The 13,634-nt window shown below is 43.3% G+C and overlaps 1 protein-coding gene across 5 annotated transcripts in view; it reads left to right on the top strand.

Annotated features, from left to right (window-relative positions):
- LOC136580408 (uncharacterized) overlaps positions 1-13,634 on the top strand; it is a 66,132-nt gene that overhangs the window by 31,630 nt on the left and 20,868 nt on the right. For all 5 annotated transcript variants that reach the window (XM_066580966.1, XM_066580964.1, XM_066580965.1 and 2 more), the window contains 2 exons: positions 3,862-4,013; positions 7,996-8,108. In XM_066580966.1, the coding sequence (XP_066437063.1) occupies positions 3,862-4,013; positions 7,996-8,108 (265 nt within the window). The remainder of the gene's footprint in view (positions 1-3,861; positions 4,014-7,995; positions 8,109-13,634) is intronic.

Raw genomic sequence — 13,634 nt, 5'->3', positions numbered from 1 at the left:
TGAAAGGGAGGAGACACCAATTAGCTATTAGACAGTGAGGCTGATCAATGAGTGGAACAGGTTACCACAGGAGGTGGGGAGTTCTCCTTCAATGGAAGTCTTCAAACAAAGGATGGGCAAATATCTGTATGTGATAATTTAGTGAATCCCGATGACCCTGGAGGTCCCTTCCAACTCTACCATTCTCAATTCAACTCTACAATTCTAATTGAAAAGAACCATGTACTCTATGCATAGCCTTTTCTCAACAGAAGTTGGGGGGCCCCAAGATAAACTTTTGCACCTGGGCCCATGAGCCTTTAGCTAGTCTGCTAGAATCACCAGGAGGAGGTGAGCAGATTGATATATACTAGTAGCTAGAGATGAGCGAGCATACTCGATAAGGCAAACTACTTAAGCGAGTAGTGCCTTATTCGAGTACCTGCCCGCTCATCTCTAAAGATTCGGGTGCCGGCAGGGGGCGGGGAGTGGCAGGGGAGAGCGGGGAGGAACGGAGGGGAGATCTCTCTCTCCCTCTCTCCCCCCGCTCCCCCCTGCTCACCGCCGCAACTCACCTGTCACCCGTGCTGGCAGCTGAATCTTTAGAGGCGAGCGGGCAGGTACTTGAATAAGGCACTACTCGCTCGAGTAGTTTGCCTTATCGAGTATGCTCGCTCATCTCTACTAGTAGCATTGACTGAAATCATTCAAATTTTTGGTCTTAGAGGTCCAGTAGGTGGTCTTATTAATGATTGCCAACCTTCTCTGTATCAGAGTGCATAAAGAAATAGCTGTCAGTTACTGGACAGCTAAAGTGGAAAGAGCGGGGATTTGAATCAATAGGTTACAAGTTCTGATGAATTTTTTCCCAAAAAAAATGATATATCAGTCAGCTGCTCTTGCACTATACAATGATGCTGGCAGATAAGACACCACGTTCAATGTGACAGATTTCCTTTAAAGGCTACCAATCCCATAAGTCCTTTCATATATAAGAAAATGATAGCAACTGTAAATAACAGTTATGATATTTAAAGGGGTTGTCCCACTTAAAAAAAAATTTAAACAGCTGGCCATGACCTAAAACAACAAACGAAGCAATACAAACCTCTCCTCTCCATCTGGTAAGCAGCACAATGGCTGCTGCGGCTCTTCCAGTCTGTGTTTACATTGGAAGTCAGGTGACTAATCAGAGGCTGCAATGTCCCCATCCAGAACTCCTGGCATCAAAGCGCCCAGTATGTGAGTAGCTGATGCCAGGAGAAAAAAGTTTTAAAAGTGGGACAAGCCCTTTAAGTAATGTATATACAGTACCAGGCAAAAGTTTGGATATATCTTTTCATTACATGTATTTTCCAGGTTTTTTTTTATTTACTGCAATGTAGATTCATATTGAAGACATGTAAAAAAGAACTTGATGAACAAGTCTCAAAAAGTCAGTAAACAACGTCCTTAAACTGCTCGACAAAAATTAGATTGTAGCGGAAGTTGTAAAGGTAAAGGAGAGGTAGACGATGCTAGCATTCAAAGGGTTAAATATCCCCCAGAGATTCCCCCCTAGAAAGCAATAAGAACGAGAGAAGGTAGCAGCACCAGCCTCTGTGGTAGGCTGGCGGCTAATCACAGAGGCTGGTGCTGCTACCAGATATGGAATTTGGTTCAGATATAGCCACATGGGAAGTTATCTATATATAGTGGACTAGATCTGGGAGGAGTGGATCTTCTCTTTTCTGCTGAGATTACCCTGAAGTCTCTATTGGAGTGCAATTTAGAGGGATTTATGTATACCTCTGTGCACTAAACTAGGCTGGGGTAACGTGTGAAGTTCCAAAAATTCTGAACCCAATCACCGAGTTAACCCCTTGTTTAGAGGGCTACGGAGACTTCTCGAGGTTGTTGGTGTTCTGAGAAACTTCTGAACGTACTAGCTAGTTTGACCCTTTGAGTAAAAGGTTATAGCTACACTACATAATTCTGTAGCAAATCACTGATTGTTTTGAACCTTCTATCGTCTACTCCTTTTAAAGCTGTATAGCTTTAAATTCTCTATCCCGAAATACGGCCATTCCGTCATCTCTGGGAATTTTGTTTAAGGAGTACTCTCTTTTAGCTATATGTGTGTCCTATTTGAGACTTGTTCATCAAGTTCTTTTTTATAAAGATTTAATAAAAGTTATATTTTAGTTCTGAACCCTACAGTGACAAATTCAGTTTGACCATCTGGTGTTCCTCCTGCTCCAGTGATTTCATATTGAAGACATGAAACCTATGAAAAAACACATATGGAATTAAGTAGTAAACAAAAAAGTGTTAAACAAACTAGAATATGTTTTTACTTTATTCTTCAAAGTAGCCCCATGTTGTTTTGATGACAGCTTTGCACACTGTTAGCATTCTCTCGATCAACTTCAAGAGGTAACATAGTATGTTAGGCTGAAGGGAGACAATGTCCATCTAGTCCAGCCTCTTGTCCATCCAATGAGGCAGAAACCAATTAGCCCATTTGGGGAAAAAAATGGCAGTTAGAATAATCCCTGGATCAATGTTTGAAAGTTCATACCCGACTCCAAGACCCGGATCAACAGCCCCAATGGTTATTTAATGTCTATATCCTCTAATATCATAGCGCTCTAAAATGACATCTAGTTCCCTCTTAAACTCCTCTATCTATTTTCCCATCACCACGTCCTCAGGCAGAGAGTTCCACAGTCTGACTGCTCTTACAGTAAAGAAACCTTCGTTCTTCTAAACGCAAAGGATGCCCTCTTGTGACCCGGAATGTTTTTACTTTCTTGCCTTGTTAATGTGTTTGAGACCATCAGTTGTGTTCTGCAGAGGTAGGGTTGGTACACAGTTCCCTACAGTGTTTAGCCTTACTCCACTTCTATTCTATTCTACATTATGGTAAGAACCATTCAATTAAGAAAAGAGAAACAACTGTTCATTGTTACTTTAAATAATGATGGTCAGTAGAGATGAGCGAGTACTCAAATGCTCGGGTCCTCGGTATTCGAGTCGAGCTTTTCGTAAAATTCGAGACCTCTATTCAAGTAATGAACCCCATTGACTTTAATGGGAGACTTGAGCATTTTTGTATGGGACCCGCCGGGTGCCGAGCTTTTTTTTTTGTTCGTGTGTTCTCTCTCTCCTCCGCCCAGCCAGCCAAATAATTGCCATAAATGTGCGCAGCGTCGCAGTGGGGAGGGGCCAAAACTGACACGTGACAGGGGGAGGGTCCAAAACTGGTGCCGGGTCGAACACGGTGTGATGCTCACTCGAGTAGCGAGCACCATTGAGTATGCTAATACTCGAACGAGCCTCAAGCTCAGAAAAGTACATTCGCTCAACTCTAATGGTCAGTTAGTCCAGAAAATTTCAAGAACTTTGAATGTATTCTCAAGCGCAGTCATTAAACCATCAAACACTATGATGAAACTAGCTCTCATTAGGAGCTCCCCAGGAGTTAAACCGAACTGAGATGGTTTGGGATGAGTTGGACCACAGAGTAGAGGAAAAGCAGCCAACACGTGCTCAGCAACACTGGGGATACCTTTAAGACTGTTGAAAACCATTCCAGGTGAATACCTCATGAAGCTAATTGAGAGAATGCCAACAGTGTGCAAAGCAGTCATCAAAGCCAAAGGGGGCTACTTTGCAGAATCTAGAATCTAGATACACTTTTTTGTTTAATACTTAATTCCACATGTGTGTTCCTTCATAGTCTTCACGTCTTATATATACATCTACATTGTAGAAAATAAGAAAAAAAAAACATGGAATGAAAAAGTGTGTCCAAACTTTTGACTGGTACTGTAAATTTGTGGAAATTTTATGAGTTCCTCATAAAGAAAAATATCTAATACTAATTTATTATTATTGTAGGATAGATATAGAAAACACAGACAATGAGATGTCCATTTTCATTACAAGTATAGAACAACTGCAACCTATAAAACATTTACTCAGCAAATTGATGTTGGATTTCATTGAAGGCTTATGGCCAAATCCTGTTGGTTTTGTTTTACCTAAAATTGGTAAGTGGTTTCCTGCTTGATCAATACTTTTTTCATTGTTTAGGTAAATATAATTTTATTTAAACCATTTTGTAAGCAGCCTGATAAAAGTACCGAGAAAGAAGTGCCTTTAATGTGGCTGAGCTGCAGTTCCAAACATAGACTAGAATGGCACTATTTCTTTTTTTCTCAACATTTATAAGCTTTTTAAGCATGTCTGTAACCTGTAATCGATTTTCTAGGTAATGTTGTTGGAATTGAGGCAGAAAAATCTTAGTTGAACAAGTGCTTGACATCAGCAATGAAAGTTTCATAGCCACCTTACTGGGTCAGGATAAATCTGTTGAGTCAGCTCTAAGAGTTACTAAAAAAGACACGGTCAAATGGTAGTGAGGCACGGAATGGAGAGTTAGTCAAAATGCTCTGACAAAGTATAAACAAAGACAAACTCGCCATGGCTAGTAAGAGTAGAAAGTTAGCAATATAGACAAGGTACAAAGGTGGTCCCAAAAATAGCTTACTCAAGGTAAAGGGTATTAACCTGTTCTCTGATTGCACAGGCAGCTGTGCACATTTGACATTTGAAAGCTGTGACTCCATCTCCCCTCCTGCCTCTCAGCTTCTAACGCTAACCTCCTCCCTTGGCCTATCACAACTCTCAGACTTCCCCACTGACAGAGATGGCAATACTTTCGATCTAATTTTCTTCTGCTTCTGCTCTGTTTCCAATTTCACCCCTTTCGCAATCTCGGACCACAACCTCCTCTCCTTCTCCATCAGGTACCCTACCTATCTCACCTACAGGAATCTCCAGACCGTACACACTCAACAGTTTGCCGAGACCCTACTGTCTTCCCTGTCCCACATCTCTCTCGTATCATGCCCAATCTAGCTGCTGCATGCCACCATACTACTCTTAGACATGCCCCGGATGAAGCAGCACCCCCCCCCCCTGACCCAAGACCGCGGAAACCCTGGCTCACGGCCCAAATGTGCTTCATCCAGCGGTGCTCTAGATGTGCTGAATGGTTATGGAGAAAGTACAAACAGCCAAGAGACTTCCTCCACTTCAAATTTATGCTCAAAACTTACAACCTTGCCCTCCACCATGCCAAACATGTTTATTTCACTTCCCTCCTGTCCTCATTATCACACAACCCCAAACGACTCTTCGATACCTTCCACTCCCTCCTCAAGCCCAAAGAACAGGCCCCCATGACTGACCTCATTACCAGGAAGCTAGCCGCCCACTTCAAAGATAAAATCGAAAATATCTGAAAAGACATCACCGCAAACTCCACAAATAGCCTAGATCCCGATCTCTTCAGCCCGGCATCTATCTCTCACTCACTATCTGTACTCGAACCAACAACAGAGGAAGAAGTCTCTAGACTGCTGTCCCCACTCGCCCCACCACATGCGCTAGCGACCCTCTCACCTCCTCCGGTCTCTCTCCCAAGCTGTCATTACCCACCTCACCACTATTTTCAACCTCTCCCTAACCTCAGGCATCTCCCCCTCCTCACTCAAACACTCCATCATATCACCTCTGCTGAAGAAACCAACCCTTGACCCGTATGACATTGCCAACTACCGAACTATCTCAAATTTCCCCTTCATTTCCAAATTCTTAGAATGACTGGTCTACTGCTGCGTGACACGCTTTCTCTCTGAAAATTCTCTACTTGTCCCCCTGCAGTCCAGCTTCTGCCCCCTATATTCCACCGAAACCATCCTCACAAAAGTATCTAACGATCTCATGATGGGTAAGTTTAGGAGTGACTGCTCCCTACTAATTCTCCTTGACCTCTCCACTGTGTTTGACACTGTTGACCATGATCTCCTTCTCACTATGCTGCACTCCATCGGCCCTAGGGACACTGCTCTTTCCTGCTTCTCCACCTACCTTGCTGACTGCTCATTCAGCGTCTCCACTGGCTCTACCTCCTCCTCCCTTCCCCTTGCCATCTGGGTCCTCCAGGGCTCGGTCTTCGGCCCCCTCCTTTTCTCTATCTACACATCCCCAATCAGACGAACCATTCACAGATTTGGCATCAAATATCACCTCTATGCTGATGACACCCAGCTATACACCTCTTCCCGTAACATCTCAGCACCATTCCTCCAAAACATCACCAACTGCCTGTCAGTTGTCTCAAACACCATGTCCTCCCTCTTTCTCAAACTCAACCTCTCAAAAACTGACCTTATCATATTTCCTCCCTCCACCAGCCAACCTCCCTGCAACATCTACATATCAGTATCTGGCATCATCATAACCCCCCGACAGCACGTCCACTGCCTTGGAGTCACATTGGATTCTGACCTCTCCTTAGCCCCACACATCCAATCACTGGCTCAAACATGCCTCCTGCACCTCAGGAACATTGCAAAAATCTGACCCTTCCTCACCACAGTCTCTCTAAAGACACTCGTTGCTGCCCTCATCCATTCTCGGCTCGACTACTGCAATTCGCTGCTATTCGACCTTCCCCGCACCAGACTCTCCCCTCTCTAGTCCATATTAAACACGGAAGCTAGACTCCTCTTCCTATCCAACCGCTTCTTGGAACCTCTGCACTTTGTCAGTCACTATATTGGTTGCCCATCCCCTACAGAACTCAATTCAAGCTCCTTACCCTCATCCACAAAGCTCTTCCTTGCACCGCACCACCATACATCACTTCTCCCCTGTCCATACATCACCAATCTCGTGCTCTTTGATCTGTTAATACATTCAGACTAAATGCCCTGCTAATTCGGACCTCTAATTCCCACCATCAGCACCTCTCCAGAGCTGCAACGGTCCTCCGGAACGTACTACACAAAAATATCTGGCAAATGCTTGATGTACAGAACTTCAGATGCGCCTTAAAAACGCACCTCTATAAAGAAGCATATCTAATCTCCTAAATTTACCCTCACCCCCTACAACATGCCCCTGCCCCTTTTAATACACATCTGGACTATTGCTTACTACGGCACCTCACACACTCCATTTTTCCTACCTCATACATCCCATTCTCCTGCATCATCCTGGTGCAGACCCCCCCACTCCTATTGTCTCTTACTACATCTAACTGTTGTATCCCCTGTGTTTCGAAAGCGCTGCGCAATAAGCTGGCGCTATACAAATAAAGATTATTATGTTACAGCAAGTTCCTTACAGTTTTCTGCATATTTTCATATTCAAATCATATCCTATTGAAAAATTATTAAACATAAGATTCTATATGAGAACCATGTTCAATGTAACATAACACCTACAGGACCTCCTTTGCTATAAAGAGTGTGACAATCTGGGGATTTATCGCCCGCTCAGGATCACTGTCTTTCACTCTGAGACAGTTGGCAGCACTCAGAAAACCCTCATTCAGAACGGTTTGTGGTGAAAATAAAGCAAATCCATTTATTTTGAACATAAGACAGATATCAGTGCAGGCTTCATGCTACTATTACCGTCATAACATACACATTATGCACAGTCCATCATTATCATTCAATTCAAGGAATTCTCTCAGGGCAGCAGGTCTCTACATGCCCCCCTGTGGAATTTAACATGCCCCCATCCCAGAGGGGACAGTCTCCTCCAGCATTGAGCAGAAGCCACACTCAAGAGCTCTGAGTTTGGCAGGAACCAGAGTTTTTCTTTCCTTCCTGCCACACCCACGCAGGTGTTCTCTCTCATCAGTTTAGCAGAATGACCATTTTGAAGCCCTCTGCTGGTCATTCTGCTAACTGCACTGTCATAAGAGGCAGCCTCACACACACACTTACTTTTATGGGAGATGCAGGGCCAGGCAAATGAGCGTGGGCTGTTTACTTGGCTCTTGTTCACCATTGTGTCATCTGTGCTGCAAGTGGGGAACATGCAATTCATATTCTACTAGTCCCCCTTGAGCCAAATGCCACCCAGTGAAAGTACCCTTCACACTTTCTCAATGCTTCGAACATACATTGCTAAGTCAGTATATATATAAAATTTTTTGTGTGTGTCCATTAGGAGATTGGCTGACTGGATTTCAGCTGGCAACCACTTCCTCACTATCGGGGTCTTCAAAGAATGTGATTATATATGTATCGGACTGTGAAGTCACTACTCAGATCATTAATCAGGTGAGTGTTGCCCATAATTGATAACCTTTATTTTTTGGACAGCACAACCTAAGATCTCAGACATTTTTGTAAAGATGAAGAAGTGCGGTCAATTTCACTACTTGTCAGTTTTGAATTATTGTTTTGTCTATTATCATTGTCTGTACTTTTGCGCTATATTGTCCGCATGTTTAAGTGACAACCAATACGGTTGAACCTGTTATCACGTTTTGCAAACATGGCCCTCACAAATAAGTAGAACAAAAACAGAGTACAAAGCCACTTTCTTTCTAAGTAAAACAAATATAAATAAAAACTCAAAAGCAAATTATGTCTATTGTTTTAATATCTGATGTACTAATGTATTTCCTTTTGATGATTTTGTGAAAATGTCAATAGTTAAATGATGCTAGCTACGGTCATAATAATGGTATCAAGCCAACACAGTCTGCAGCTTTACTTCACTGGGATATTCCTGAATAAAGTATAGTACCGGAAATGCAAAAGCACCAACTAGTGTCATAGCAATAGAGGTCGCAGGGGTTGCAGCCGTTCCCAGGCCCATAAGCTAGGGGGGCCCAAAGGCCTTGCTCACCAATAACATTGTTGGGCTTTGCTCCAGTAAAAAAAAGAATAGCCCTTTAAGTCACGGGAAAAAAGCAAAAAACAGAAAACATAATTTTGGTAGGTCAGAAGAAAAAAAAATAGGGCAGTAAAAACAGCAAAAAGGTAAAATCCCTAAAAAGTGTCAGGTGACTCCTCATTATTTACAATGGGTTCTTCAAAAAAAAAAATCTTATTGCATTTGTGTGCCATGTGATTTGCATCCGAGTGCGATGCAATATTTTTACTACTAAACTATTGGAAGTACTTGACATTTTTCCACACTTGTAACAATCTCAAGTACATCGATGCAATGCGGTTTTAAGAAAAAAATCTATTGCACTCACATCCAAAATCGCTAATTTAAAACTGTTTCTGGGACCGAACTCGTACTTGCCTGTGTGAAGCCACTCTGAGTTGTGTATGTCAGGATTTAAGAAGTAGCATACATACATTAAATACATACATGTCAGAGTATAGGTTAAATGCCATAACTAATTATTCTTGTTTAGTATGGGTATTTTTTTAATGGTCGGTCTTCTAACAGCTATTTCCAAGATGGTCCATGTCACAAATCACACTACACAAGGCTGGTTCCACAAACATGGCAGTAAGCTCAGTAGGGCACATTTATTATCTTACTTGTTCCAACATTTTGACATAGAAAAGTCTTAATTGCCAAAAATTGTGACTTTTTGAAGGTGTACGCTGGCAACGTTGATTTTTAGGTGGTAAGGCTTAGCAAATATGGCGTGGCAGCACTATCCATCCTATTTACTATAATTGATGCCAAATTCTGGCGTAAATTATAGCCGAAATATACACCAGCTTGTAGTCAGCATAGATATCAGATTTAGTGCACAAGCGGTCTGAAGAACGCAAAAATGTATTGAGAGGTTTGCGTCTCCTAATACTTTTGTCCCACTTTATCTCAGCGCAAACTTTACTTAGATCGGAGTATGAAACGCTGCTGTAAGCAAATATGCCTCGGGGTATATAAAAAGTCTGCACAGATACTAGATCTCAGTCTCATATATGGTTTCCGTCTTAAAGCTATGTCCGCCTTCCCAAACACATATTCGTATTGTCCCAATAAATCTAAAATGACAATTTTGCAATAGATCTAAAAATTTCCAACAATTTTGATTCTACAGCTCCTATGCAGAATGTGCATTTTCATGGTAGCCAATGTCCAGAATTTAAAGTGTCCTCCGACTATTAACAACAGTTTGTTTTTAGGTCCAAGATCTCTTGATGATTAAAGTTACAGAATTGCGCAATTTTCTCGTGATGTGACAGCACTACACATTGCATGTACAGTATGTGAAGCCCATGCTTTCCAATGGGTTTCTTTACATTGGTGATGTTTTGTAGGCTGCTACATTGCGAGAAAAAAAACCTCGGGTTGCTGAATATTGCAGCGATTTGCGATGTTTTGTAGCCCATGTTTCCCTATGGAGCCTTCCTATGTGTTGCATCGCATAGCACGAAAACGTGTTTTTCATGCGGTGTGATGTAACTTTTACAGTAGGAAGTCCTACTGTAAAAGCCCTAAAAGGCGCTGTCAGCTCTGCCGCAGTCTCTTCCACAGCTCCAGCGGAGTTGCTTGTAGTTTTCAGCCAGCGCTTCCTGGTTTGGAGGTTCCCTGCCTCCAGGAAGCGCTGGCTCTGAATGGTGTTCGAGCGCCGCGTCTCAGCCAATCACTGCAGCACTCAATGAAACAATCACAGCCATTGTATTGAACGACTGGGATTGGTTCATTAATCTTTGCAGTGAATGTCTGAGCTGCAGCACTTGAGAACCAATCAGAGCCATCGCTTCCTGGAGGCAGAGTTTTTGAACCCCTGACCAGGAAAGCAGATGACCTGGCAGATGACAGCAAACAGGTGTCGGAGCTGCAGAGGAGACGTGCGGCGGTGTGGTGAGCATCTGTTAGGTGATGTATTGTTTTGTTTTTTTTAAAGGCAGCCAGGGTGTATTTTTGGGGTAGGACCTATATTTGAAGCCAAAAAAAAACCTAGCAAAAGAGCGCTGTAAATTCACGAGACTTTGCAGCGCCACATGCAACTTTGTTCGACATAAAATAGTGATATTGCGACGAGAAAATGCAATCACTATGATTTTCTCGTGGCAATATCGCTGTTGCCCATGTGAAAGAGGCCTAAAGGATGGATATCTGTTTTTCAGATACAGAGATCTAGACCCCTTGCTTTCTTTCCGATAGTCCCTACATATAGATAAATGGTCACTATATTTGTGATAGGCCTCCTGCAGACGGCCGGGTTGGATCCCGCTGCGGGAATTCTTGCAGCGGGATGCACGCCGTGCCCCTGCAGTGAGCACTGCGGCTCACCTGCTCTAGCGTCTTCCCGCTCTGCTATGTGCTGGCTGCCGCCCAGCCGGCGCAGAGTGGAGCCAGCACATCACTACGAGGACGCACAGAAATAGGACATGCCGCGATTTGTTTACCGTGCGTGTTTTCACGTGGTCAAATCGCAGCTGTCTTTATAGCATTGCATTATCTAATGCAATCCTACGGCAGCGGGCATGGGCAGAAATTCTGCGGAAAATCCTCTCTTCTAATTTGCTGTCCACTGCTTGTTGGCATGTGAATTAGCTGTAGTAGCAGAAATAACAAGATTGAATGCAGGATTTGGGGGAGGGTGATGACTCATGCTGCCCTAGTAGGTTGGAAAGCTCACTAGGATATCATGTATTTTTGTTAGCCATTAAAAGGTATCACATCTACAAGATTACTTGGTTTCTCTTACTGAGAACAATCACACTTTGCTCTTCTGGCTAACACCGTACTAAACTTTTTTTCATTTTTCACCATGGCTGTATAATGATAAGCAGAGAATTTGGAGCTCTGTATTAAAAAACTGAAAGCGAAAAAATGGGCCTTTACCTGAATTTAAAGAAGACTAACATAAAATTATGACAACTGCAAAAATGTCCAAATTCAAATCAAAATCGACAATGAAGCCGTAGAATGCATGCAAGACTTCATCTTCCTTGACCTTCATTCACAAATTGACCAGGCTGGAGAATGTATGCCATAGATAAAATGTGAGATGGCATTGGGACAAAGCGCGATGCTAAACATGGACAAAATCTGGGAAAGTAGGGATATCAGCATCGCAACTAAATGCAGGATAGTGCAAACCACTGTTCTCCCCATAGCCATGTATGGATGTGAAAGCTGGACTGCGAAAAAAGCTGATAGAAGGAGGATTGATGTGTTTGAGCTGTGGTGCTGGCGAAAGCTGCTGCGTATACCCTGGACGGTGAGAGTAACAAACAGAGAAGTCCTGAATCGTATAAGACCCAATATATCACTGGAGGGGATGATGACCGGACTCAGACTCACGTATATAGGTCATGTAATGTGAGCAGAATCGCTAGAAAAATCTATAATGCTTGGACAGATCAGTGGCAAAAGAAGATCCGTCCGCCAAAAAACATGATGGCTGATACTGTCAGAGCTGATACTGGCATGGATATCACACTACTGAAAGAAGCAGTGCAAAACCAAAAAACATGGAGGGAGCTCGCCTTTACGGTCGCTGAGGGTCATGAACGACTAAACGGCTAACAGCAACAACAATAAAAAAGAACCCAAATTTCAACCCACAGTATATTTTTTTGCCCAGTTGGATGTACACTGCAATGTGGTATTAGCAAATCAACAGCACCTGTGTGATCACTTTTCTATAGTAATGAATGCCACAAAGAATTTAAGGTGGAGCTGTGCGTTCTACTGACGTGTTTATTTTTAGTAAATACTAGAGATGAGCGAACGTACTCGTCCGAGCTTGATATTCGTGCGAATATTAGGGTGTTCGGGATGCTCGTTACTCATAACGAGCACCACGCGGTGTTCTGGTTACTTTCAGTTTCCTCTCTGAGACGTTAGCGCGCTTTTCTGGCCAATTGAAAGACAGGGAAGGCATTACAACTTCCCCCTGTGACGTTCAAGCCCTATACCACCCCCCTGCTGTGAGTGGCTGGGGCGATCAGATGTCACCCGAGTATAAAAGTCGGCCCCTCCCGCGGCTCGCCACACATGCCTTGTGAGTTAGCTGAGGGAAAGTACTATCGTGCTGGTGCTGCTGTAGGGAGAGCGTTAGGAGTCAGTGTAGGCTTCAAGAACCCCAAAGGTCCTTCTTAGGGCCACATCTACCTGTGTGCAGGCTGCTGCTAGCAGTGTTTGTTTTTTTTTTCTTCTCAAAATCGGCAGTGCAGAGCATTGCACCCGGCATTAGGGACAGAAGTGGTGCATAGGCAGGGAGAGTGTTAGGAGTGAGTGTAGCCTTCAAGAACCTCAACGGTCCTTTCTAGGGCCAAATTTAAGCGTGTGCAGTACTGTGCTGTCTGCTGTTAGCAGTGTTGCATTTTTTTTTTCTTCAAAAAATCGTCTGTGCAGAGCATTGCACCCTCCATTGATACTACAGGGACAGAATTGTGTAGGCAGGGCCACAACACAGTTATTGTTCATTGAATATACGCAGTGGGTCCTTCCCTTTGCAAAAAAGGAAAAGAAATTATATTTGGCCAGCCTGTGTCAGTCCTAAGGTCTCCGTGTACGTGTGTGCTGCGTGGACAACGTACAAAAATAAGACACAACCAGCTACGGTTTACTGCAGGCTTGCGCCATTGTCTTTCCTGACTGGCAAATACCTGCTCTGCTAGAGTTAATAACTCTGCTACACTAAAGTTGTGTGTCACTTTTTCAGGGCCACACTACAGTTCTAAAAGTTATTGTTCATTGAATATACGCAGTGGGTCCTTCCCTTTGCAAAAAAGGAAAAGAAATTATATTTGGCCTGCCTGTGTCAGTCCTAAGGTCTCCGTGTACGTGTGTGCTGCGTGGACAACGTACAAAAATCAGACGCAACCAGCTACGGTTTACTGCAGGCTTGCGCCATTGTCTTTCCTGACTGG

Source organism: Eleutherodactylus coqui, chromosome 10, assembly GCF_035609145.1.
Source record: "Eleutherodactylus coqui strain aEleCoq1 chromosome 10, aEleCoq1.hap1, whole genome shotgun sequence".
In the NCBI taxonomy this organism is placed as follows: Eukaryota; Metazoa; Chordata; class Amphibia; order Anura; family Eleutherodactylidae; genus Eleutherodactylus; species Eleutherodactylus coqui.
This window is presented reverse-complemented; position numbering and strand designations above follow the sequence as displayed.